Here is a 27,192-nt window from a genome sequence, read left to right on the forward strand (position 1 = left end):
TTTTTCAGCATATCATTGGACGATCCATCCAGGACAACATGTCCACTGGAAGCCTGAAGACGCTGATGTCATGTTTGGTTAGCCTACACGTTAGCCTATTAGATCTATAGTCTAACTAGCCTAGCTAAACACTAGGCCTAGCCAAAACGTAAACGTTTTGCAAAGAAATAATGACGTCAGAGGAATATGTTACTCCCATGTCTATAATACTGTTTGCACAATTTTAGCCATACAAATAAAGAGCTATCGTCTTTTATATACTTTAGTATCGTTAATATTGAAAGTTGCTATTTTATGAGTCAGAAAAGGAAGAATGTAGATCTGATACACGCAGACACCTCACATAAAATGAACTGTGTCGAGGGAGGCCACGAAGTGATAGAATGCTATACGCTACGAGCGAATTTGGTAGCGCCCCCTCGCGGTCTAGCGTCCAATCAATGGAGAGCGCACCTGTCAGTGCTACGGTACGGAGTGAGGCCGCCGGCGTCTTTGTTCTTGAGTGAGAGAAATAAGAATTTCTTAATTTTTACCAATGATGGCACCACAGAAAAGGTCTGCTGAAGAAGCAGAATCTCTGTTAGTTGGAGTACGATCAATTGTGTTCGACATTGAGGGCACTACAACTCCTATTTCATTTGTAAAGGTAAGTGTTGTGCAGCTTTGTTCTTCACGCAGTAGTGTTGTAGGGACGCGTTTCTTTATCGTTACTATTTTCGCCTCTGTTACACATCAGTCCGGCAGTTCAAGGCTGCAATGGCTACTTTTATTCTGTTCATGATGGGGAATTTTGTTTTTGTGTTTTAACCTCAAACGAGTAATTTAACGAAAGTATACTGTGGTTGATTTTGCAGAAAAAGCGATATGATTCTGTGTGCGATGTTTGTGTAAACAAATCGAAGTGTGTGAGAAAGCTCTTCCTGGTGCTCTGGTTCGTTTGCCATGATCATCACGAATCAGTATCGAAGACGGAATTTCATGACTGCGTAGAATATAATTGACTAAGGGTCTTTTTTTTGTTGATTAATACGATTTAGATCTAGCTAATAATTTTGTTTGCTGTTAATTTTGCGTGAACTTGCAATATTTATTTTTGTATAAATGGTGTTTTAGCACCTTCTTCGGCTTCGTCTGTTTATTTAATGCGCTACTGACAAGTGATCAAACGTCAATCATTATTTTGTTTTTTGGTTGTTGTTGCAAAGCAAACAATTTTAAAAAAAATATTTATCTATGTTCTGAATTTCTATTAAGTAATTGCTCTAAGTTTGTCCGTCTCAAGTTATTATCATCCATTGGTGTGTCACGTGAGTAAATTTATTTGACACACCGGCTCGTTTGAAGGAAGCCGCCTGTGCATCGATTATGGTCACGTGACAACAAAATGCTTTGTAACTGGATTTTTCCGGTTTTGGGCTTCCGCAAGTTGGTGATTGGAGGGGGGAACAGCTCTCTGCTCTAGGCCTACATCATTCAAGCTTTGGCCCAAGCTGATTCAACTGACCTGATCATGGGTTGAAGAAAGTAAATGGTTGAGTCTGTTTTGTCCTGTCGCCAATATTTTTTATAGCCTAATGTTATTGAAATGACGGATTAGAATTAAGTTTTCATCGAGAGTGAGAAAGAAGAATTACGTTTTTCATCGACGCAGACAGCAGGCTTTAGCTTTAGCCTAAAGTAGTTTAGCTAATTTAGGATGCTTGGCTTAGGCCTAGATTCTAGATATAGATTCTAGCCTAATTATTGTTGTGTCATAATAGAGGCTAGTTTTTTGTTAATTAAAAAAATAGGACTAATCTAAATATCTCTAGACCTAGATCTAGATTGTAGATCTAGATCTACTTCGTAACATTATATTCAGTAATGCAATTTATGCCAGATCTAACCTAGATATCTACTCTAGGTCTAGATTCTAGATCTAGAATAGATCTACCATCAATGCAATGGCAAGGTTAGTCACCAGGCTTGGCCTGTTCATTCTCACTCATACTTACAAGCCTATAGATCTAGATCTATTTGTAGGGCCCTAGTCTCTAGTCCAGATCTAGCACTATTCTAAGTTCCATCCTTGGCTTGAGATTGAAGAGTGCCTATCTATGCCTATATATATAGCTATAGCCCCCTCAGGTGATCTTGTAGTTCCGTTCCTTAAAGTCCACGATCCATTTGTTTACATCCAGAGAAGAAATCCAGAAGTCTTGAAGACCAAATACTACACAAAGAGCAGGGATGCAACCTAACTCAACTAACTGCAAAACATCAAATTAGTATAAAATTCAGGGGGCATGCCCCCCTGAACCCCCCCATCTCCATGTTTTTTTTTAGGTCAGGGGAGCAAGCCCCCCTGAAACCCCCCCCTGCTTGACTTTAACGAACGAAACTACAAAATCGCCGCCCCCTCTCTCAGTTCATGCTTCTGAACCAACAATTATTCTAATAAATATTATATTTGCTTAGTGTTATTATAATAGCGTAGTAGTCTGTACGGCTACTATTATTATTATTACAAGAATGACTTGAAACGGCCTTCAATTCACAAAATGGAATTGGGGGGTTTGCATGCTGAACACGAATATATATTCATACCCTTCTTTTTTGCCGCAAATCAATAGTAATAGTTATTGAGTTATTGATGTTTGAAAACAGAACTGTTAACAATATTACAGGAGGACCAATGGCATAGTACTATTTGACTTGTTTTTAATGACATGGAGGGTTTCAGGTAAAAATATTCTGGGGGGGTTTCAGGGGGGTATCCCTCTGCATTTCACCATGATTTGATGTTTTGGCAATTAGGTTTGATATTTACTAGGAAAACAATTGATTTGCAAGGCCTTACGTGTGTTCTGCAGCAAAAATTATGGCTGTTTAGCTTTCAAATCAGTGCATCTGTGTCTGGGAGCAAAAGTAAAAATTTACCTTTTTTTCTTTCACTACCGCCACCACACTGCACACAGATGAAGATGCACACCTTGGGGGGGGGGGGGGGGGAGGGCCGTTTTTTGTTTGCTGCAGATCACTTGTGTGGCCATTAAAATTGTCGTGACTCAGTTAATATTTGGAAACTTTCTAACCTAATATTAATTGCAAAACATCAAAATTACGAATTATGAGGAAAAAGGGCCATTTATATATAATCTCCCGAGATTTATTTTTTTTACCTCAGGGAGGGCATGTCCCCCTCCCCCGAAATCCGCCAGATTGGTCCAAAGCAGGGAGATTACTAGATCTATGCAATGAATTAGCCTTTGTTTTAGTAGAGTAGAGGTTTTACTGCGCTCGCAACTGCTTAAGGTCATATGAGCGCCAATTAGGCTTAGCGGGATGTGGGTCAAATAAACCCTGTCCGTACGCCCTGGGGTCATTTTGTACCCCTGGGGTTGTATTCTTCACTTTAAGAATACTTCTGGTACGATGATCTCTTTGAAACTTTCAGTATTTTTCAAAAAATCATTTTGACAGACCGCTAGCAGCTATGCAAAGCATATGGATTGGATTAACGAGTAAATTTCCTCTTTGGAAAGTGGTGGCACAGAGTTCCCCACGTCATATGGATACAATAGTAAAACACGACGCACGGATAAGGTTAATTAAAAACTATGAAATATTTCAAAAACTAATAATTTGCAACGGATAGTCAATATTTGTATAAACGGGATAAAATTGAAGAAAAAAAGTGTTATATACATGCATGGGGTGGGAATGAAAATAAATGAATACCAGTATCTATAGTATATTGATTTGTGGGGGTTTATTGTTTCCAGAAACCTATTCCAAACAAAACATTTTTTATCATCAAATACAATTTAAAAGAACAAACTAGATCTAAACAGAGTAAAATGCATAAACAATTATTTTCTACAAAATAAGAAGAAAAAAAAGCTCCCTAGAGTAATAAGACATTTTTGTACGAATTAGGCTTTACAAAACTAAAACCCTGTCAGGTTTGGTCAATATGAAATATCTTCTACTATCTACTCCGCTTACAACTACTTCCACTTCTACTACCCCTGCTACCACTATACTACTGCTACTAGATCTTGGTTTAGGATAGAAGAGGGATGGTGTGAGAAAAACTATTGGAATTTGAAAAAGTATCGATCAAGCTTTATTTTTATGTGAAATCATATATGATAAACATATTCCTCTGAGATTTTAGTTTTCTATTTTCTTCTTCCAAAACTGCTTTCCCGAAGTAAATCTTTTTTTTGCTCTTTACTTAACACTCCAGCTCCACCCCCTAACCCTTTCTTATTTATTTGATACCCATTTAGTTCAAAGGCATTTTACTAAGTAAAAAAAAACTAATTTAGTTTTGAAGATATTGTCAAATGGAAACTTTCCTGCCTAGCCTTGAGCAGTTGCTGAGACAATCTTTCATTTTTAAAGGAGGTTTTGAGATGTCGTTCTTTGATTTTGACTCACTGAAAATGTCTTTTGTCTCCAGGATACACTTTTCCCATATGTGAGGAACAACATTGATGGCTTTCTCACCAAGAACTTTGAGAATGCTGAGGTCCAGAAGGCCATCACTGCCCTCAGAGACTTGGTAAATTGAATTTTGCTTTACTCTTGATACAGTGGAGTCCACTTATAACGAGTCCTGAAACAACGAGAAGTCTGCTATAAAGACACTTTCTAAAACCCTGTTTTTTTCCCTTCTTTATCTTTGTAAATAAAATACTGCTATTGCGCAATCAGACAGTCACGCGAGTCAGTTATAGCGGAATAATGCTGCTGCTGTGTACAGCGCACAGACCAATTTAACATAAACCTCGCCAGTTGAGAAAGTTGTTGGTGATCCAGCAAAACAAAGAACGGGAGAGCCCATGCGAACCAACAATGAAGGCCGGAGCGAATGAGTGGGGAGGGTGTGGCATGTGCAGACAAGCAGAACGCATCGCGTGATAGGCCAGCCCAGTCTAGATTAACTAGGTATACCGTGCCTCTCACTTCTCTGGTGCGGGATGGAGAGGTCACAATGCTGTGATAGATGGAGTGAATGTGTGACGTGCGCAAGCAGACGCAACGCACCACAGAGTGTGATGGGGTGGAGAACAACGCAACGGGCAAGTTAGCCTAGAGCCAGAGCCCCTTCTTTCTGATCGCCAAAGCCGATTTGTCAACATTGCTAGTGCTAGAGAAAGAAACCTGATTCCATTTTTGATCAAGTAAGACCTAGGAGCTAGAGATCATGTTGAACAAAATCATCTTCAGGGGAAATACAAAAAGGAATAAACTGAACACCTAACTCATAGATTAGGCCTACTTTACTATTTCCCTTGAATTTATTACTGGATCCCTAATAACGAGAATCCTGCTATAAGGGATATTTTGCACCGGTCCCCTCCCTCTCGTTATGACAGGATTCCACTGTAACTGAAGCATTCTAGTGCATCCTTCAACTCCTAGTTATTTCCCTTGAATCTGGAAATTTAATATATATGCCAATAGAAAGGGAATTAATTGGTCTTTCAGATCTAGCCGATAGTTTTCATATTAGTCAAGCTTTCTTGAGGTGTGACATTTTTAATTGTACTGAAAATAGATGCAGAAACAGAAATCGGACTGCCACAACAATCACAAAAGGAAAAAAATCGCAATTTAGAGTTTACTTTAATTTGATGAGAAAGTACACTCAATTCTGCCTGTAATATGTAAAAGACCCCTCATTCTGTTGAAAAATAAAGAAATGAGGGCCGTTCTTGTGCATTCTACAAATTCTCGGTTATTGCCCTTGAAACCAGAAATTTCAGAGAGAGAATTTTATTATAAAACATCAATTTTAAACATTTTTATTTGATAAAAGTACCTTACAAAATCTCTCTTTATAAAAGTTTTTGTATTTTATGGGCGGAATACCAATCACCAGCCATGGTATGTTACGGATATAGCACTGCATGAACAGCTGAGCGTTAAAGGTACGTAAAATGTAAATTTTAAGTTTCCAAGGACTCTCAAGGTTTGAAAGTAATGAAAGTCACCAAAGTTAAGTGGCCATTTTTTTTGCTAATTTTACCTCCGAAACCCGGCGACCCCCACCACCTTCGATCGCAAATATTTCGACTTCTATTCAAGATAGATGGGTACTTTTTTCATCAAAAGGTAGACATGTGAATAAACTTTAAGATGATACTAATATTATAATTCCACATTCCTAAAAATTGACGAGCACCTGATTCCACCGCATCGTGACACACATATAGATTATATATATATATTATATTGTGTATTTTTAAAAAAAGAAATAACTTTTGTCTTTTATATGCTGGAATGGAAAAAATGTTTGTGATTGATGTCATAACCCTGAAATAGCACCTTTTCTTTTAGATAAAAAATGAATGGTTCTCATTTATGAAGATTTTTATCATTGAACAAAGATTTTTACCCTTCCAACTTTCCTGTCACTTATTTTTGTTCTTCTTAGAAGAAAAGCAGTGAATATAACTTTTTGTGGTAGGAAAACTAAAAGCTTTAGAATGGTCAAAATGCATTGATGCCTGACTTATCCTTTTTTTAAAATTCAAGGCCACAAAGGAGAAAGAAGAGAAAGTAGAAGGAGCTGTTGAAATCCCGGGAGGAGATGCAAGTAAAGAAGATGTCGTGAAAGCTGTCTCTGAGAATGTCAAATGGCAGATGGATGGCGACAGAAAAACGACAGAGCTTAAGGCACTGCAGGGATTGATATGGAAAGATGCTTACGAATCAAAAGAAGTGAAAGGAGAGTAAGTATCCCAGGGTTTTTCTGATTTTTGTGAAGCTGTGCCAGTCTTTTATGAATTGTTACGAGTTGTTTATTCTCAGTACAACACGGATAGGTCAAACACTGTAGACTCGAAATGATGCATACGGTCTGGTTTTTTCTTTCTTCTTTATGTTTGTAAGATATACCACGAAATACTGAGCCCTCAAACTACCGTGGCCGGTCTCGACAAAATTGAGTTATCGATATATTACTGTATGTGCATCCTTTTTTTAAATATCTTACTCTTGTGTCATGTTCTCTTCAGTCATCATGGTCCTGGGCCAGTCTGACTTGCTGTGCCCTGGAATATTCAGTTTTCTTAATTTGTGCATTTGTTTAGATCAAAGCACCAGGTGTTCTTTCGACTTGCTCTTTTACCTTGTTGGTTCCTGGTAAGTGCTTGCCTTGTGCTGGACGCAAGCTTTTCCTGAGTTCTCTGCTCTTTTGTTAAAGGGCTCTGGAAAAGTGGGCTGACTGGGTCTGCACTCGCTAGTCTTTTGTTCCCTCATGATTTTCACTTCTGTTCTTTCCCGTCCCAAGCAAAAACTTTCTATTGAAGTCAGATGTAGTTGCTCATCATTGTTACTACAGTAGTCTCCGCCTAAGATCCCGGTGCTCGGGAGCAAGGAAGTGCGGGATCTTAGGCGAACTGGGATCTTAACTGACAAACCCAGGGAAGAATCTATGGTGACCCATGTTAAGGCTCACAATCAGTAAAATGGTCTCCCTCCACTCTTAAATGAACTGACCCCTTGGTGGGTTTATAGCATATGGCGAGCAAAAAATGGCTAACTTTGATAACCTATCACAGTGCATAGTGGGATGAGGCGTGCCATTTTCACTCATTATCCTATCATGAGTCTCAATATTTATGCTTCTCCAGTTGCCCCTCCCCTTTACCTGTCGAAAATTTATAGCTTTCAATCTCTGACCGTGTCCCCCCCCCCCCCCCCCCCCCCCCAACCACATTTGTCATTACACCCCATTACATTGTGAACACACCAATTAAAATTCAGTCTGTCTCGCAAATTCGGGAGTAGAGACAGCTGCTGCAATGGTCAAGGAAGAGTTCATGGTTCGATGTGATCCCGCCTGGAGGGAATGTGTAGGCCCTATCCACCCAGCAACTGATGTAAGTTAAGGGGGAGAGCTCAGGTGTGAGTGCAATGCGTGGGGAAAACAAACATGTCGGTCAGTTCACACCCAGGTGTGATCCCGTCTGGGACAAACATTGTATCGCTTCATTGAGTTTTACAACGTGTATGTGATCACATTCACGATAGTGGCTGATCTTAGATGCGACAAACAGTTTATTGATCTCAGCTTTTCACTCTTGGTTGATCGGCTGTGGCTGTCCCGCCCGGGTTTTTGTTCCGCTAATAATGATTTGAAATGCGGGATCTTAGCCGAATGTAGACCTTCAGAGTGGGATCTTAGGGGTGACTTTTATATAGTAAAAATTCTGTTTTCTTAAAACAACGGGATCTTAAGCAAACCAGGATCGTAAGCGATGGGATCTTAGGCGGAGACTACACTGTACTGCTTGTGACTTCTTCTTCACATCAACATTGTCATCAGTGGCTTGTTATTTCTGTCATTAGGTCCTTGTGCCTATGAAAATCATTAATTGACAGTTTCATCTTGGTAGACTGTTGGAAACAGGTTTTTGAGTGACAGGAAACGGTAAAACAATTAAATCTTTCTGTTGTCAGCTCATGGCTTTTGTAAGGTGCATCCAGTTGTCTGTTGTACATCCAGTGGACTGTAGATTGGAGTTTTTTCTGTACATTCACTATTGTTAATAAAAAGTTGTGTTTCAGGTTAATTTCTTAAGATCTATGGGATGCTAAGCGTTGGCAAGGTATACTGTCCTTCATTAGGTTCCCTCACTTATTTTTTTTTCCACTGACATATCGTTAAGTTCTCAATATGTTTACCAAAGCTAAACATTTTTGATGAGATTACAAATTCATTTTCTGACTTTATTTAGATTTTGTTTGAGTAATGTGGGCAAGTCCAGTTGCTGGACTTTCAGACATGTTGATTTCTTTCTTTCTATACATGCATTTGTTTGGTCACCAGATTGTTTGAAGACGTTGGACCGATGTTGAAGATGCTGGCAGAGGAAGGAGTACAGTTGTACGTCTTCTCTTCCGGGAGTGTGGAAGCCCAGAAACTGTTGTTTGCCAATTCCAGTCAAGGGGATCTCACTGATGTAAGTAAAATAACAAGATTCTTCTTTTTAAAAAAAATCTCGCTTCAGAATATTGTACATTGTGAAATTTTGTTGGATAGTTTACTTAACTCTTTTTTCTCAGGAGGGGGTTTATCAACTTTTTTTGGTATGAAACCTAAAGGTGACATGCACGTCATTAAACGAGAACAAATTAATTTATTTTGATAGTTGGGTGTCAAAAGAAGGAACTCTTAATAAAAGAGACCTGTTTTCGGCTATTGCCAAATACTAATATAACACCATAGTTGTTGTAAAAGGGGACCGAGCCACTGCCTGCGGCTCATCGGCGCAATGCTTCTGACAGTGAGCTGCTGAGAGTCGCTTCCTGGTGATTAGGAATTAAGCTGTTTAACTCACTTAGTCTCTCTTTTCTGAACTGTTCTCAATGTTGGTTTACATTGACCATGTGCACGAGGGTGCTCTCTCATAGGTCTAGATATATTTCGCGTACTGTATTTCTTTGTGGGAATGGGCCTACTCAGCTGAAGAAGCTATGTCTAACTTTCATTCCTGTTACTGTCATCAGAATGAGTCTCCCTCTATTTCACTTGTATAGATGTCATCAGAAGCATCACTAATTTCAACAATTTTTTTTCACTATTCTTTTTCATAATGAGCTCGTTGAACACCTCTCAGAAGTGTGGGATTGTTTTGCCATCATTTACACTTTATATACAAAATGGACCTCTACATTCAAATCAGCACTAAGACAGGTTTGACTTGAATGTCTGATTATCTTCGGGTGATCGGGTGATTTCCCCTTGTTACTTTTGCAATGAGAACTGCCATGATAAAATGTTGTAGTCAGTATTATATTATAGAGGTTTACCTTCAAACGAGGGGGGGGGGGGGTTCCCTTGCCTTATATGGGCAGCAAGGGATGAATTGTGAGCTCAGGGAATCCCTGTGCACCTTTTAAAATATGTGAGAATTTAGATTTGTGAATAATGTGGAAGATTTGGCCATGTGCTTGAAAGTACTTTCTGCCCTTTGAGGTTCTGATGTCATATTTTTACTCTCTCCAGGTCTTTTCTGGTCATTTTGATACAACAACTGGCAGTAAAACGGAGAGTGCAAGCTACAAAAAGATTGCAGCTGAAATTGGAAATGAACCCAAAGATATCCTGTTTTTGACAGATATTCCAGAAGGTTATGATTGTTTGTTTTGTCCCCCCCCCCCCCGAATAAAAAATAATGTTTTGTTTTTTTGTTTGAAAGAGATTCTGCTAATTGTAGAAATGTTGTGTTTCTGCTGTTATGTTTTTTTTTCACCGCAAGAACTCTAGAACTATTAGTTTCACATAATTTTTTCTGTTAAACCTCATATTAACCTTTTGCCACTTGGAGGTGCCGATGTGCGCCATCATCGCTAAGCCCCATAGTCGCCGATGTGCACCGACACGCCCACTCAATTCATCCGTTTACACTACTTTCGTTTCTACATTGTCTCGCTTCCTACGAGATTGTGGAGCTTTTAGTGAGTATCTAGAGTGGTTGTCCTTTACTGTCGTGTTTATTTGGTGAAAATTGATCAAAGCAAGCGAGAGCGGTGATTTTTTAAATTTAGTGTTTTTAGAGACCTAAATCTAACTTCGTGGACGATGGAGACACTTATAATTGGGATTTAAGTACCAATATCGTCAACCAAGGGGCCAGATCTAGTACTGGTAGTACAAGTAGTCACTCGGACACTCAGTCATGAGAGTGAGAGTGAGAACTATAGTAGGAGAGCGAACACGATGTCAGAGATCTAGGTCTAGGCTCTAGGGGAGGGGAACAACTATGATAGTGATGTTGATGGTGAGATCGTTACTGGAGGTGATAATTTAGAAGACACTGATGAAGAAGATAGGCCTAGCCCTCACAGCACTTTAGCTAGAATCTAATACTACTAGCTCTACTACTACTACGTAAAAAAAGGGAGAAGCAGCACTGGGACTATGACAACTGTGGGCACTGTCACATCAAATCCTTTTGAGCACGTTGTGATCAGAATGCATGCAAAAACCAGAAACTTTACAAAGCGTGGCAGAGCGAGTGAGACCGTGACAGGATGCAATTTGTGCCATGTTAGGCTTTGCAAAAGACTGTGCTGGGTGAAACATCATGAACTTCTTCGTGCATAAAGCGAGTTGTGTCTTTTGGGGTTTTTTTTTTTTTACTTCAGAATTTTTTTTTTACCTAGTACACAATACATTTTCTTGTAGTTTATTCATTTATCTGTGCTCTGACACCTAAACTGTAATTTTAAACTCATGCTCTGATTTTTAATGATTTTTGAAAATAATATAGTCATGCAGTCTGAGCAGAGTTATGTCCCTTTGGCCAGAATTTCAGCTTTGTTCACGGTGCACAGAAACAGGATACTTTAGTTGAGAACTCAGGTAGCTAGTGCTGCGCTGACCTTTGACGGTGAGCGGGGTCATCGCTTGGGCATTCTTCGGTCCGCGTGACCGCGCGGGAGGTTTAGAAAATCGTAACTTTTCTTCCTGAATTGAGCGCTAATTAACGCAATAATATTGACTGAAAGACATTGCTGCATGAGGGAATCAGAAGTTCCAGTCTTTTTCATGATATTTCATAAACAAAGTGAATCAGTATTAGTCGGTTTAGTTGTAACAGAAAGTGCAAGATGGTCATGTCTGATTCCTGTCAGCGTTTCCAGTTATGACGTAACGAGTGCCGATAATTCGAAAACTGAGCATCAGGGTAAGTTCATCTTTGAGGGACATAAACGTAATACTTCAAGTTATCTACTCATCAAATTTCACTGCTATCACAGTTTCCGTAACCTCAAAATTGTTGATCTATACATCGTTTTGCCGTAAATATCCACACATTTCCCTCACTTAACTCTACATGAATTATTGAGTAGGCTCTATAGGTTTTATTGCTAATATATACACTCATATCCTGAATCATTGTGTCAGCATGTTGTACATCTACGTGTTGGTCACTGACTGGGACAACAGACTGAGGGTCGGTGTGGCAAGTCTGACTTGTACTGTGTGGGTCGTTTTTTTGTGTAGAGTCTGTGCTGAGAGCATGGGTACATGTACTTAGTGTGGTAGTGTCTGTCTCAGAAATGTTGGTGCTAGGACTAGCTTGGTTTGTGTATGTTTCCTGACTGCTGTAGTGAGACTGGGGGTCACGTTGCTTTTCTGTGGCACAGCCAAGAGAGAGCAGTTTTTTTTTCTGTTCACAGACTGCATGTTTTTGCATCACAGTCTTCACTGTAAGCACACCAAATGTTTGTAGGGACTCTGCACTATTTCGAGTTTAGCGTCATAGATCGTTTTATAACATTTCAAACACATAAATTTGGAGTGTTTGTCACCAGTGTCATCTTTGATATTCCACCCAAACACAAGGAAGAGATCATTGGCTATTTCCGAACATAAATACGGCTTTTTAAAGGATTTTCTCTGCTTCTCTGTAATGTTCAGTCTTCCGCACACTCTACACAGACTGTTTAAAGCGGATACATGACTTTCAGGGGTGTGCTCAATTTTAAGGTCTTCGATTTATACGGCAATAACGTCAGTAAATTCGCGGGCCGAACACAATAATCCGATGTAACTGAACAACCACAACTGCGGTAGTGCAGAAATTTACACACTTAAAACAAGACTTGTTACTGAAAACGCACATACTAATCCCAAAAAAATTCAATACTCCGTTTTGTGGCAATAAATGATTATTTATCCTCAGTTTGAAATAATTAAAAGCATGTTACACATGCATCAAACAGAAACGTGGGGAACACCTGGTATAAAACGTAGAAGACTGGGACTTTCTTTAAGAGGAGGAGAAATGGTGTTGCTAAAGTCTATAAATTAAAACTACTTGATGGGTCTTACGGCACCACTGCAATTGAGGTAGTAAATGAGACAATTTTATCGAGAACGCATCCCGTTTTATAACGGTGCGATAAAAAAGGTCAACATATACCGGACAGGGTGATTAATTACCTATGGACAGCGGGAGCTGTGGTGCAACTAAAAGGCGTGATTTCGGCTGATTTTGTGCGCCGTGTGTTGGGCAGGGATAGCTGTGAGAGTGAAAGGGTTAATATTTCACCCTAACTCGCCCGCGATTTGTCCGAGAATTTCCTTATGCGCTCCACACTAACTCGCCCGGAACCGCCCGCGCCGTCATAGCGTCTTTAGAAATGAAGTCTCGCCTTAACGGGACTCTGGGGCCGAGATTTTGGTTTGCATAGTTATTGCAAAATGTTTCTTTTTCCGTTTGATACCGAAACAACATTTTTAAGGCCAGTAGTTTTAGTATTAGACTAAATTAGAGCCGATCGAAGTGCGGTTGCGTTTCTGACACTTCGAAGGTGTCTCGACTTGTTGAAGAGCAACACAACTGAGTTTGAAAAAGGAAATAATGATGGATTTGAGCAAAAAGGATATTCATGACAAATTAGATTAATCAGTTTTTTATGAAAACATTGTAGCAAGAGTTTGGGGCGATTCAGATTTATCAGATGTAGAATTTAGATCTAGGGCCCAACCACGAGGCTGAGAGGGTTGGACGCTCCGATTGAACTAAAGTTAGAACATTTCCAACTGTTTGTGCATACATAAAGTTATATTTTTCTGAAACTACATTCATTTTTTAACTTTTTTATTTTTTCAGGTTTTTTGAAATTTGTTTAGTATTTTTAAAATGTGTTTTTTAAATTTGTATTCACGGGAGGTGGGTTCCATCCCCTTGCTTAGGATCTAGGAATGGACTTCCCGTCCAGACCCTTAGGGTGTAATGTTTTAATTGTCTTTTTGTTTTAAAATGCAGAGCTGCGTAAATTTTAAGGTTTTTTTTCACAATAATCAATTATGAATTTATTCAGTGAGAGAATAATTATGTTAATCTTGTTGACACAGAGACTAATGCAGGTTTGTTTCAATTGCTTTGTTATTGAAGTTTGTTAGAAGCGTAATACAGATTGTCTGAACTTTTAAAATACCAGCCAGAGAGTGATCAGTATGAAAAGCTTTTTGCGTTTGGTGTAGGTCAGTTTCTTGTTTTTCTTGTTTTTTATTTAATTTTTTGTGGCGTTCTGGCACCCTCTATGGTAGAAAGTAAGCTTTTTGAAGGTGCAAATTGAAATATGGACAGCTATCAATTCTTAATTTAGTGAGCAGAATTTGACTGGCTGTAGTCATATTTTTGATACTGCATGTTCTGTTTCTCCTGCTTGCCCCTTTGCAAAATCCCTTTACTGACGACTCATTTGACCTTCACTACAACAGAGGCAGAGGCGGCAGTTGCGGGAGGTTTGAGGAGTGCACTGGTGATCCGACCTGGCAATGCTGACTTGACAGACGAACATCTCCAAAACTTTGCGTGCATCGAAAGATTTGACGAGCTTTATGGAGATGAAGATGATGAGGATGACATTAAGCGTTTTGCGGGTGACAACGGTGAAGCAGATGATGATGATGATGATGAAGATGAGGGTGATGAGGATGATGAAGAGGGAGAGGGGGACAATGATGATGACGATGAAAATCCTGATGATATCTAAATACTGAATTAGAAAGTAGTATGTTTGTGTGTATGTGTGCATGATCTGTTTATTCAGTAGAAAGTGAAAGGCGATGTGGTGGTGAGGGACAGGAAGCAGTTTTGTGTATGATAACCATTGATTACAAGATTAGTACAAAGACAATTGTCAGTTCTTTTGTTTTTAGCAGCATGATGAGATACCTCAAAGATGTTTCTAAACAGTTTTACTTTTCTCCAAGTCAGAAGTTGTTAGAGAATAAAATTTAAAGCAGAGATATTTTTCTCCCCCACCACAGTCAGAAAGGACAATCAGTGGAAATCTGAAGGAATTGATCTCACTCTTGTCTACCTTGTTTGCTAGGTTCTTGAGGTTTGTGTTTCCCATTCAGTCATTGAAATCTCCAATTATTTTATATTGTAAAGTTCCCTCATCATGACATGTAAACTTTTTGATATTGTAAGCATTTAATGATTGTATTTATTTTATTTGTTTTCATTTCACCTGTTTCTGTCTCTTTTCAGTCAGTCTGTCTGTCTGTCTCTAAAATTTTCTATTTTAAAGACAATGAAAATCTGTTTTATACATCTCTTGTCCCTAGTCAGGTTTGGGTAACCCTTGGACTTGAGAAAGGAAAACCAAATGTCTACAGTTCATATCTCCAGGCATCTTTATTAGGAGGTTGTTCCAGGAAAAAGTCAGATCATTACCATTTAGAATATGCTGGTTTTTCCGTTCCATATCAATGGTACATGTGCAATGAAATGTGGTGCTTATGTTTGTGCAGAGATAGTCAACCTTGGCAGCTCTTCTTGTTTCGTGAAACTTTCCAGTTTTGATGAAATGAAATAATCTCTGAGGACAGCAAGTTTTTGTCTCCTTCACCTCTCTCGTTGTCTTTGCCAGTTGTTTTTACGCTGCCACGTTGTTTTACTACAAGTTTTTTTAATTCTTGAAAATTTACAGTTTTTGTAAATAATCATTGATGGATATTCGCAGCAAGTTTTATCTGAATTTTGTTTTCATTTACTGTGTAATTTTCCAAATGCAATTGTGAGAGTAGTGATGCGGTGAACATTACTTAGAAAGGTTTGGGTCAGTTGTTAGTTTTTTGCATCAATGAACTCAGAATATGATGCTCATGTTTAGGAAAAAAGTTTCTATGATACTTGTTATTTTTGTTGTTGTTGTTGATCACTTGTTTTCCGTTACGTCTCATATTGCATTGTTTCATCATTGTCATTTTCTTTTTTTTTCTTTCTTTTTTTTAATTTAATGTACATACACATTTTTAAGATATGAGCAGACCATTACATCATTTCAGTCCCAAAATCAAAATGTGGAATCATTGGTCAGACCAGAAGTTGTTCCTATGTACCCATGTCATTTCCATGCCCTTGTGGACTACACAAAACCATTGCACATTTGTAATAATCCAATGTATGATTTTGTCATCTCCTCACACAATTTCTTCCTTCTTTTTATATTGGGTCAGAGCAAAGGCACCTGAAAGCTGTTCTAAAGTTCCCACTTGTGTTCTATTGCATGTCCTTGTTTTAGAGGATCCATGTTACAGAAAGAAATCTCAGTCTTGTAATTTGATCAACTGGTCAAGTCTTTTCTTTTTGTTTTGTTATGGTGCTGTTTATTTATGAATAATAAATCTTGACAATGAAATTTGTTCCGTTTCGGGCTTTATTTATACAATGAAGTGGCCTCTGTATGCTCACTGAAAAGCTCCCAAAGTTTTAGACCACAATCCTGCGTGGTATGTTTACTTTTTCGAGTGTTTCCCTAGGTTCTGGAAAGCTTGGGATTTTTGTTTGTTTGTTTAGTTTTGTTTGTTCTCAGTCATCATATCCTTATGTGTTTATATGACCATGAACAAATTACATTGTAGTTTCATACATCAATGGTTCAGTCTTTTTCCTTTTTTTGTGTGATTATTGTTGTGTCAGCTTTCAGTGCATGCTGTTGTAAGTTTAAGGGTGCTTAAAAATACTGACATACACTGACAAGATCATGGTCTTAGACGAGTACCCATTCCTGTCAGGGAGAAGTTAGGAAAATTCATACAGTGAAATGTCTTTCCCCAAGGAGGATCGAAGTGGCAGGGCCAGACCCATAACCATTGGTCGTTAACCAGTCCAACCACAAGGCTATCGATGCCACCAGAATCTGACGGAATGGTCATAGCTGAGGTGCTTGAGTTTAAAATTCTTCCATACAATTGGGAGGCTGAGCTTTGGTCAGTCTTCTGTTTTGTATGGAAGGAGTGTCTTCCCAGACAATTTACAGTTAATTTAATTATTCATATCCATTATCATGGGCCTTGCAGTGAGCCAGAACTTGCAGAGATTGAACCTGGCCGTAAGAGCAGTTAGTCCTGTTCAAGCCTGTTGATATATCTCCTCATTCACAGGTCTTTCTCTTGGTTATAGATGGGAGTTTTTAGAAGAGCAAGAGCATCTGTAAAGACCACATGGGTGGTTGATGGGTGCTCTGGTTTGGTTTGCTCCTTTTTTTCCTATCACATGTATATTGCCCTTATCTGTCCTCCTTTTTGTGTTTGTTACTCTCTTGTTATACCTCTGATCTACAGCACTTATATTATGCATGTGTCGTATAACTTTATTTAACACTTTGCCGTCATATTTTGGGAAAATTCCAAAGAAACTGGGTGGTAAACATCGCGTATCTGCGAGATGAGGCGGCAAAGTGTTAAACTAAAGCAAAGTAAAGACCACTTCCTTTTGACATGGTTCATGGAGGGTCATTTCTTACAGTTTACAGTTTTCAATGCCATTATGGAATTTGGGTGTTGATAGTTTCCAGTGCTAAGGGTAATGTCTGTGTCATCAAAGGTTGATGAGTCATAAATTTGATGAAGCCAAGTTTCAAATCAAAACATATTTCATATTGACTATCACTAAATCCAGAAAAAAAATCCCCACTACTCAACAGGGTTGTCCCCCATGACAGACAGCCAGCATGATGACCTTCAGGGTTGTTTCTTTTCGTAAGAGTTTTACGGTACTTGCAACACAATAAGGTCATATAAGTGCCGAAGATTAGAGATGTCACATGGGAGTAACAAACAAAAAAGAATGAGGGGAGATTAAAAGGAGATGTTTGATAGGAAAGAAGGAGGAAACCACACCAGAGTACCCACCAACCACCCACCTTCAGAGTTTGCATTTCCAATACATACGTACAATTATATTGTACCTGTACAGGAGATTCACGTCCACAAGAGGACCGGGTTTTTTTTTGTCACTGACAATGGTGACAGCAGCTCAAACCTTTGCCCCCAGAAAAGCGAATTTTTATTGGAATTTTGAGAATGTCACAGATGCCATAGTAATGGCCATGTATACTGGGAAAAAGCAAGACAGACAGAGAGAAACTCAGATAGGGCCTACCACTCAGTGGTACCCTTCAACCACTTGCTGAATTAGCTTTCATGATTCAGTGTCTGTAAAAAATTACAGACCCTTGGAAACAAAGTGGTTGGTTGGTGGGTGCTCTGGTGTGGTTTGCTTCTTCTTTCCTATTAAACACCTATCATTATCATTCTTTAAATCTCTCCTCCTCCTTTTTTGTGTTTGTTGCTCTCTTGTAGCACCTCTAATCTTCGGCACTAATATGACCTTGTTGTGTTGCAAGCACAGTAAAACTTAAACTAAAACTAAACTTGGAAACAAACGAAAAAAATCATCCACACCCTAAGAATACAGTAACTGTACAAAAACATCTGCACATAACATATTGTTTATTACAATGTACCTGGATTCCTGGTCTTGGTTTAGCTGTTTGAATTTGAATAACTTTCTGAAACTTGATAAAGGAAAAAAGATTTTAAAAATAAAATAAAACATTTATATTACATGTGAGGCATCGTAATGAAATCAGACGCTCGTCAAATTAATGAAATTGAAGATACTGGCATTTTCCTGACGATTTGGCAATTTTTATCAAATTTTGGGTTTTTCGCTCAACACCTTTATCTTCATTTAGATTTAGAAATACATTTTTGTGTTGATAATATTTCAGAAAAACGATTAAATTCACCAAAAATGTAAATTTTTGTTTCCAAGGACTCTCCTCAAGCATTTTCTTGCTTATTTTACGGCTGAGACCAGGTGACCACCCACCTCTTTCAATCGCAAAAATATCTTGACTTTATTTCAAGTTAATTGAACTGAGCATTTTTTTCATCAAATGACAGACAAATGAATAAATTTTAAAATGATATTAATACCAGTAACTCCAATTGCCCAAAAATTTACAATTTACTCTTCTAGTTTACTTTCAACACAACGTTAAGAAATCTGACTTCCATATCTATATATATATATCTATATATCTATATATATATATATACAGTAGTCTCCGCCTAAGATCCCACCACTTACGGTCCCGGTTCGCTTAAGATCCCGCTGTTTTAGGAAAACAGAATTTTTACTATACAAAAGTCACCCCTAAGAACCCGCTCTGATTCACTATGAAGGTCTACATTCGGCTAAGATCCCGCATTTCAGATCATAATTTGAGGAACAAAAACCCGGGTGGGCACAACCGATCAACCAAGAGTGAAAAGTTGAGATCAATAAACTGTCCGTCGCGTCAAAGATCAGCCACTATCGTGAATGTGATCACATACACGTTGTAAAACTCGATGAAGCGATACAATGTTTGCGCCAGACCGGATCACACCGGGTTGTGAACTGACCGACACGTTTGTTTCCCCCACGCATCGCACTCACACCTGAGCTCTCCCCCTAAACTTACATCACTCGCTGGGTGGGCAGGGCCTACAAGTTCGCTCCAGGCGGGATCACATTGAACTGTGAACTCTTCCCTGACCATTGAAGAAGTAGTCTCTACTCCCGAATTTGCGAGACAGACTGAATTTTAATTGGTGTGTTCACACCGTAATGGTGTGTAACGACAAAGGCGGTTGGGGTGGGGGTGGGGGGAGGGACTCGGTCAGAGATGGAAAGCTATAAATTTTCGACAGGGGCAACTGGATACGCATAGATGTTGAGACTCAGGGTAGGATAAAAAGTGAAAATGGCACGCCTCATGCCACTATGCACTGTGATAGGTCATCAAGGTTAACCACTCTCTCCTCGCCATACGTCATAAACCCAAAAAGCGGTCACGTCAGTTCATTTTAGAGTGGAGGGAGACCATTTTACCGATTGTGAACCTTAGCATGGGTCACCATAGATTCTTCCCTGGGTTCGTCGGTTAAGATCCCGGTTCGCCTAAGATCCCGCATTTCCTTGCTCCCTATATATATATATATATATATATATATATATATATATATATATATATATATATATATATATATATGTGTATATATATATATATTTGTATGTTCATTAACTGCAAGATAAACCTTATTTGTAATTAGTAATACCGGTAGGCCTACTATGCTGACCTTTAAGAAAAACCAACACAGGTTTCCTGAAAATACAAAGCATCACCATACATGTACCAGTACAGTTGGAATTGTCTAAGATTGTCAAGAAGAAGAGTCGTCTTAGGTGGATATCTTGAACAGTGTCATTATAAACCAAAAATATGTACGGTGAAGAGTGGCTGTTTGTACTGAAGATTGTCTTGGACAGGCGGCTGTTAATACAGGTTCGACTTGTATTATATGCAGCTACCACAAAACGTTTTTCCAAGAAAAACAATTCAGCACCTACCTCCCTACTCAGCTGTGTACCATCAACTTCTTTTCAAATACAAGAATCTTCTAACTACATGAAAAGAAATAAAACTTCTAAAGACATCTCTGCCATCGGCTGACAAAACGCCATTTTTCATTTTTGGCACCAAGTTTTCTAATTTGCTAAATCGATAGAGTGATCAGTTACCCTACTTATGTGAAAAAAATCAAAATAAATCTGACTAGTGTGACTAGTTTTTGAAAAAATTAATATTAACATTTTGAAAGGTCTTTTCTTTACAGGTCACCCTGACAAAATGTCTTTATTCTCGAAACTACTGAGAATTTTTAAAAAGCGTTTTGTCGGCTGACTGCAGATCTGTAGGGTACATTTTAGGCTCTTAACTGTTGTGTGCAGAAGATGTGAGGTTGATTCCTCCAGCATGGGGAGGTTCCTTTTATAGAGAATCTCCATCATGTCTTCACATGCTGTGTCCTGCTACTCAGAGTTAGTCAGAGTGGGTTGGCCCTGACAAGCAGGGTTGAATTAAATTGTGTTGATTGGGGTGTAGAGTAAAAGTAAAACATTTACAATCTAAAAATAAGACAAGAACAAAAGCCAAAAATGTTTATCATGACCAATCAAATTTAATAGTAGGATTCAACAGAAGTGTATTGTATCCTAGTTCACTGTACATGAACCAAGGCTGCTCCGAAACCTCTCCAATTTAGTTCCATATTACACTGGGAGCCCCACATTACAATGGGAATGACTTAGTCCAGAAATTGCATTTCTATTAAGTGCACTCCCCAGGCAAGCAATACAAGACAGAAAGAAACATAAAGTTTGTACAAAAAAATCATACACCATAGCTACTTGCAAAATTGAGACTTAACAAAAAATTCAAGCAATCTGTCTACTACCTCTTTATTTGTAAATAAAGCAAGTGAAACAGCCACGCCAGAGAGCCTGAAGAGTATCTCTAAGAATAGATCTGAAAAGCTATTCACTTAAGGGAGCATATTTTTTTCAAGGTTTATTTACTTTGTTAATCCTATATATTATACATTTTACAAAATAAATAAGGTATACTTTTAAAAGCACTGACACAGCATCATTCAAAGCAGAGGCAAAGATAGCTACAGATGATAATTGTAAATGACACACACACGCTCGCGCCTGTCAAACTGGAACATCTGTGCTTGACGGACACATGATGAAAAAAACAAGAACTAGGTATAAATGATGTAAATGACGAATAAACAGAAGCTAGGGACACTTTTCCTCCTTGGAAATGAGAGGTCATTTTGGTGAGTCAAGAGAGCGCGCCAAGTAAAAGCTGTTATACAAGCTATGAGAATAGAAGCTTGTGAAGCGAGCCACCTACATTACAGTGATAGTGAAATGAATATTCCTACCATTCTTCTGCTCACACCAGCCAGTACAGAGGGAATGGAATTATTTTATTTGTCTACGGAAATGACAAATGCACAAGCTCATCTTCTTCAGCTGGTGGTCTGTGGCTTAAAGAAAGTGTGGGCTGCCCTTATTTAAACTTGTTGTAGTGTCAAAGTCAAAGGACCAGCAAAGAAAATCCAAAAACTTCCTGTGACTCGTAGCAAGTTTCTTAAATCTTTGCTGGTCATGACAATGTCAATAAGGGCAGTCCACACTTTGATGAAGTTTTCTTCCAGCAGTCATTAGGAATACATGTACAATGTAGTACAAATCTTCATCTCATCCAATGGCTTGAGGCAAGTAATGTACAGTACAGGATATTGAAAGCCCATTTGAATATCACTGCACTGGCGGTAGTGACAGGATCTTCCATCTATAAGTCTTGTATAAGCCCAAGGCAAACCCAGATCTTTGATTTCTCTATCACACTTGTGACTCCTGACATAACAAGAGTAAAATGTAGAAGGCTACATGGTTTTAGTAGGTTTACATACACAAGCATACATTTGAAAAAAAAATCACTGCCTCCAGCTGGTTGGCATTGATTTCTGCAGCATCATCGGTTGAGATTGCAGTTTTATTTGTATCTTCCCGCAAATTTTGAAGTCACACAGCTGTCAGTTGAACACTCTCTTTTCCTCTTCAATTTCATGTGTAGCCCATAAATCATAAATGACATAAGTATTGCACATAACAGTGAACCACTGCGAATTATCCATTTTTAATTGCATTCTGTACCTACAGCAACATTACCTATTCCAACTTTCTCTAAAGCTCACAGACAGAACTTATCACAACAGCATGCAAAGTGGACTTTACACAAGAATAAAGGTACAGGTAGATCATAATATAATTTTATTACCTTGGGCTTCTGGGAAATGAGTGGTAGGGAAAGTGGCAGTGAAGGCGAAGGTGAAAGGAGCTATTTTGGTGACAGAAGAAGGAAAAATAAAAATAATCTACAAGAATCCCGAGGCCATGGAGAGAGTGTAATTTAGAGAGTTCCAGATTTACCCTGATCTCCAGCATAGCAAGAACCTACAAAAACCTCCCCGCTTTCTCTTTATAAATAGGCTATATATATTGATCTTCCTTGCTTCAGATCTTTTCCACTCTGGACTTTTTTCTTTGAACATTTGCTCAAGCAAATAAAGATTTGTCATCAAATGAAATACAATGGTCATGTGCGCTTGCAGGATTGAATAAACCTTGCAGCAGCTGTTTTCACACAAAACACTGAGAGCAGTTCAATAAGTGACGTTAGTCATATCAGTGTGCTTCTTTCTCAGTTATGTGAAATGTGCAACCCATATGACTAACCATCACAGTTCACAGTGAAACAAACAAACCAAGCCTGAATTTACTGGAACATGTTCACTTATCTGTCAGTGTCAGCTCAACAAAGTCATTCCAGTCCTGCATGACATTAGGCAATATTTCACCCACAAACCATACATCTATTATTATGTAAAATAAAAAGAAACAGCTGAGTGAATGGCAGGTATACACATACAGTATAGAAAGGTTTTTACCCATTACTTTACCTGAAGCTTTATATTCAGTGTGTGCTGGCAAAATGTTATGGTCCTAAACTATGATCTATGTTTAACTTTAGACAAAAAACAAACCAGTGGCAACAGATAGTGACAATCTCCAGCCACCTGCATTAAGCTTGGCTTGTGACCTTTCAAATTGTGTCAGGAAAAAGAGACAACTTCCTCAGCCCCCTCTCCACGACTAGGGAGGAACACACAAATAGGACACTGTGCAAAATGGGCAGTTTCACATTTTTCTCTCTCCCTTTTACTATGCCAGTATTACCAGAGAACATTTTGCAAAGGAATACAGAGTTTTGCTGACAGTCCAAAAGTGTACAAAGTAAATCCTTCACATGGTATAGAGGGTAGTGAATGATGAATGGTAAAACTAAAACAGGTGTAACAGAAAAGGGCTTTGTGGTGATGATAACAGAAATACTTTATTCACATTAATAGCACAGCGCGAGAGCAAGCATTGGTACCAGACATCCAGAACACAAAGAATTTATAAATATTCTCATATATCCAATGGCAATTAAACCAGCTCACTATCTTAGCTCTTCTCTGAGGTTCCCAGGTGAGCATGCAGTCAACGAAATGAGAATTGCTTGTTGCACTGTAAGGGAAAACATAATACACTCACAAGTAAACAGTCCACTATCAGGCCTTCCAATCCTTCATCCACACAAACTCACACCAGCAAACAGAATGGTGGAAGCATGAGACCTGAGCCCACATCGACTGGATTTGCACAAGTTCATTTCACTGCACCGGCTTCACTCCACATAAACATACGGTAGCTCTATATACGTGAAAGCCAGCAAACGTTGACGATGGAACAATCAACCATAATGTGTTATTATACTTGATGGAATGGCAAAGAACAAAAGTAGGTATTGCAAGTATGGGTTTGGAGGGTATGATGAGTGCGGAAGGACAAATCTGAACGACCGTTACAAAAATAACCTTCACAAAGGGAACTACCACACAAATTAAGGCCACTCATAAAAAGTTCAAACTGAGCACAATGACAGCTCTACGTGATGCACTAGCTTCCATAATGGATTCAACAAAGGTAACAGTTTTCTGGCAAGTTAGTACTGAAGCCTTGACGGTGAAGAGAAAGGTACGTCAGATGGAAATAACAATTATTACACCACGGAGTAACATGCTCCTGCAGCCAAAGTTACTATTTTCTACCTGGTGCATACACTGAGAAGCGCAGGTGGTAGGAGAAACGTCTGCAAAGACGCTACATCTGGCAAGTCATTAATATGACCTGTCTATCATAGTGTTGGGGCTTTTGTCAACGGACACAGAGCTCTCACTTGAACAAAGCTTATTTGAGAATAGGCATAAAATTTCATGCCATTACTCCTGACAATACATCAATACATTCCTTCAGGAAACTAGTTATTTGATAAATAAAGAAACAGTTTATAAAATGTTTAAGATAAACAAATTCAGCGCGTACAAAGAAAGGTATTCTGGTAGCTTATTAATGTAATCTATTCTGGCAAATACAGAAACCTCAAGCACACGGAACACTCTACAAAAAAAGAAAACTTGTAAAAAAACAAGAACATTTTACTGTTTTTTAAAACACACTTTATCAGAGCGTAAACTGTGCCCACTGTTTCAAAACAAGACGACATTTTGCTTTATTTTCTCATTCAGCACCATTCACACATCTCTCTACGCAATACATTTCTTAGGGCTACCACTCATCATGAGTAATTAATCTCAGAAGGTACAAAGAAAAACTTAAGTCAAATACAGCTTGATGACCTGTAGGTGCCAGGTGATGGTGCTCAAGTACGACAATAGGAATTACTTGTTTAGTAAAATTAAATATGGTGGGGGGGGGGGGGGGGGGGCGTCGAGGGCAACAGATGTGGTTTCAAGACAGAAACAAACAAACAATAACCCAAACAAAACAACAGATCACAGCCTTCTGAACATTCACATAAAAGAAATTAGAAACAAACTCAATCATTAAACATTTTACATGAAAACAAAGACATGAAAAGTTTCCAAGCTTTTTCCCTCAGCTACAAGATTGGCATACTACATGACAAAGAGTCAATCTAAGGACTTAAGTTCACTCTGCACTCTCTTTATCCCTCCCTCCCTCTCTCTCTCTCCCTGTGTTATGACACAAGTTTGTCAAACATGAGATCTTGGTCAGACTCTGGTGCATGGTGAGATACTTTGTACCTGGCACTGACCTCTCCGACATGGTAATGAACGTGCTCAGATTCTTCTCTCAGCTCAAAACTTCGAAAGTGGTGTGTATAGAGAAGGCTCTTCGTTCATTCCTAAATTACCAGGAAGGTGAGACCACCTACAAAACTCCCACACAACTTGGAGAAGTTGTAGCACTCTCTTTTCCTTGCAGTATCAAACCACAGGGGCAGACCCCAGTTACTAGAAATAGAAATGATATCACATCAAACGGTGACGCTTACACACATAAAATCATTCACACATATAATCAATGAATGCTCAGACCAAGTATTATGCACATATGTCAAAACTGAGGCTCATGGCACTCACTCTCAGATACAACCAGATGTTCTGACAAGGAAAAGGACGGGGCCCTCGCAGATATGAGGAGGGCACAGTGTCTGTGTAAACACAAAGAGACAGGAGAGACTTCTCATGAGGGAGGACCCTGGGCTATCAGGGATATCATAGCTTTTGATGGACAGCAACACTGGGCCTTGGCTTACATCCCAAGGAGGCAAAACCCTCTGAGAAGGATAAAGACCACACCTGATCGGAACATTGGTCACGAGTCTAGAAGGCCAGTGCTTGAGTGAAAGACCTACGGTGATGGGTGTGAAGGGACCCACAGTCAAACGTGACGGGGAAAGTTCACAGCGCCACTTATGTAAGACTAAACTGTCACCACTTCAAGCAGCCCTCCCACTGACACACACGTGAACATACCGTTTTAGCACCTATAGCAAATGTCAAATGAAAAGTTGCAGCGCTGCTCGTCAGATGATTCTTTCAAAAATCATATAGGTCATTCTATAAGGATGAATAACTTCACATAGCAGAGAGGAAAGCAATGGTATCAGTTTGGCTCATCACTATGACTAGAGGATGAATGAATGTTTTCACATCTGCCATGTGTAAGATGCTTATTTATTGTGAAAGGTCAAGAATATCCGATTTCAGCACTTGACGATGACAAAAACTCTGCACACTGGCAAATGAAGGCAGGGTGAAGAATGGTGAGGAAGAAAAGGCATCAACCTAAGGGAAAGCAACTAAAAATATCACCACTTGAAAAAATCCATTCATACTTAGACATTTTCACAAAAGCTACTTTCCACTCACTCTATAAACATTTTTCTTCTGGGATCCTGAGCCAAATCTCAATCACACTGACCAAACAAACAAAACGCAACCGCGTCAAATGTTCCTAACACAATCTTCCTGATAACTGTTCTGTGCTTGCTGTCCTCCCTCGAACACTGAGGTCACCACTCCCGTGGATACTCAGGTCACCAACTGACCGACGGCTTTCCTGAAAAGTGCAAATTAACAAGGCAATGATTATTTGAGAAAATAATAAACAAAATCAAGTGCCACACCCTCTCTGATCCTAAAAAAGGAATCACAACCAAAAATCTTTGTGTGAATAATAATGAATTATATTCAAAAAGCAAACAATCACCTTTTTGTAAGGTCATGAAAAACAAAATGAAAGGCAGGAGTGAGGGAGAGACAGGCAAAACTAAAGACCTTACACTCCATAAACTTCTTTAAAAAAAAGAAAAAAAGAAAGGTACGGAAAGCTAAAAAGATATGACAACACATGAATAGCTTTGATTTAATGTGAACAAATAGTAATGTTATAGATATAACACACAATGATACGTCCTATCATTTTCACATCAGACATTAAGATACATCACCGTAACCCTCTGGCAGAGGTACCTTTCTAAACATGTGCCATAAGCAAGTTGTCAGGTTTTCAAGTAACATTTGCAGTGCTGAGCCTCTTC

General features: G+C 38.9%; 2 protein-coding genes across 12 annotated transcripts in view; one reads left to right on the plus strand and one right to left on the minus strand.

The window, feature by feature from the left end:
• Window positions 1-431: 431 nt before the first annotated feature.
• LOC101861345 (enolase-phosphatase E1) lies at window positions 432-16,406 on the plus strand. Its single transcript, XM_005093717.3, has 6 exons — window positions 432-646; window positions 4,448-4,549; window positions 6,529-6,725; window positions 8,828-8,960; window positions 10,007-10,130; window positions 14,240-16,406. Exons 1-6 carry the CDS (start codon window positions 536-538, stop codon window positions 14,512-14,514), a joined length of 942 nt encoding a protein of 313 aa, XP_005093774.1. The 5' UTR covers window positions 432-535; the 3' UTR covers window positions 14,515-16,406.
• A 4,396-nt stretch (window positions 16,407-20,802) lies between these two features.
• The window catches only part of KLC2 (kinesin light chain), an 80,206-nt gene continuing 73,816 nt past the window's right edge, over window positions 20,803-27,192 (minus strand). For 9 of the 11 annotated variants that reach the window (XM_035968569.1, XM_035968564.1, XM_013079904.2 and 6 more), the window contains one exon: window positions 20,803-26,711. In XM_035968569.1, the coding sequence (XP_035824462.1) occupies window positions 26,607-26,711 (105 nt within the window). In that variant the 3' untranslated portion in view covers window positions 20,803-26,606. The remainder of the gene's footprint in view (window positions 26,712-27,192) is intronic. The other 2 variants (XM_035968570.1, XM_013079912.2) reach the window with 1 other exon arrangement.

The sequence above is a fragment of the Aplysia californica genome, unplaced genomic scaffold (genome assembly GCF_000002075.1).
Source record: "Aplysia californica isolate F4 #8 unplaced genomic scaffold, AplCal3.0 scaffold00068, whole genome shotgun sequence".
Taxonomy (NCBI): domain Eukaryota; kingdom Metazoa; phylum Mollusca; class Gastropoda; order Aplysiida; family Aplysiidae; genus Aplysia; species Aplysia californica.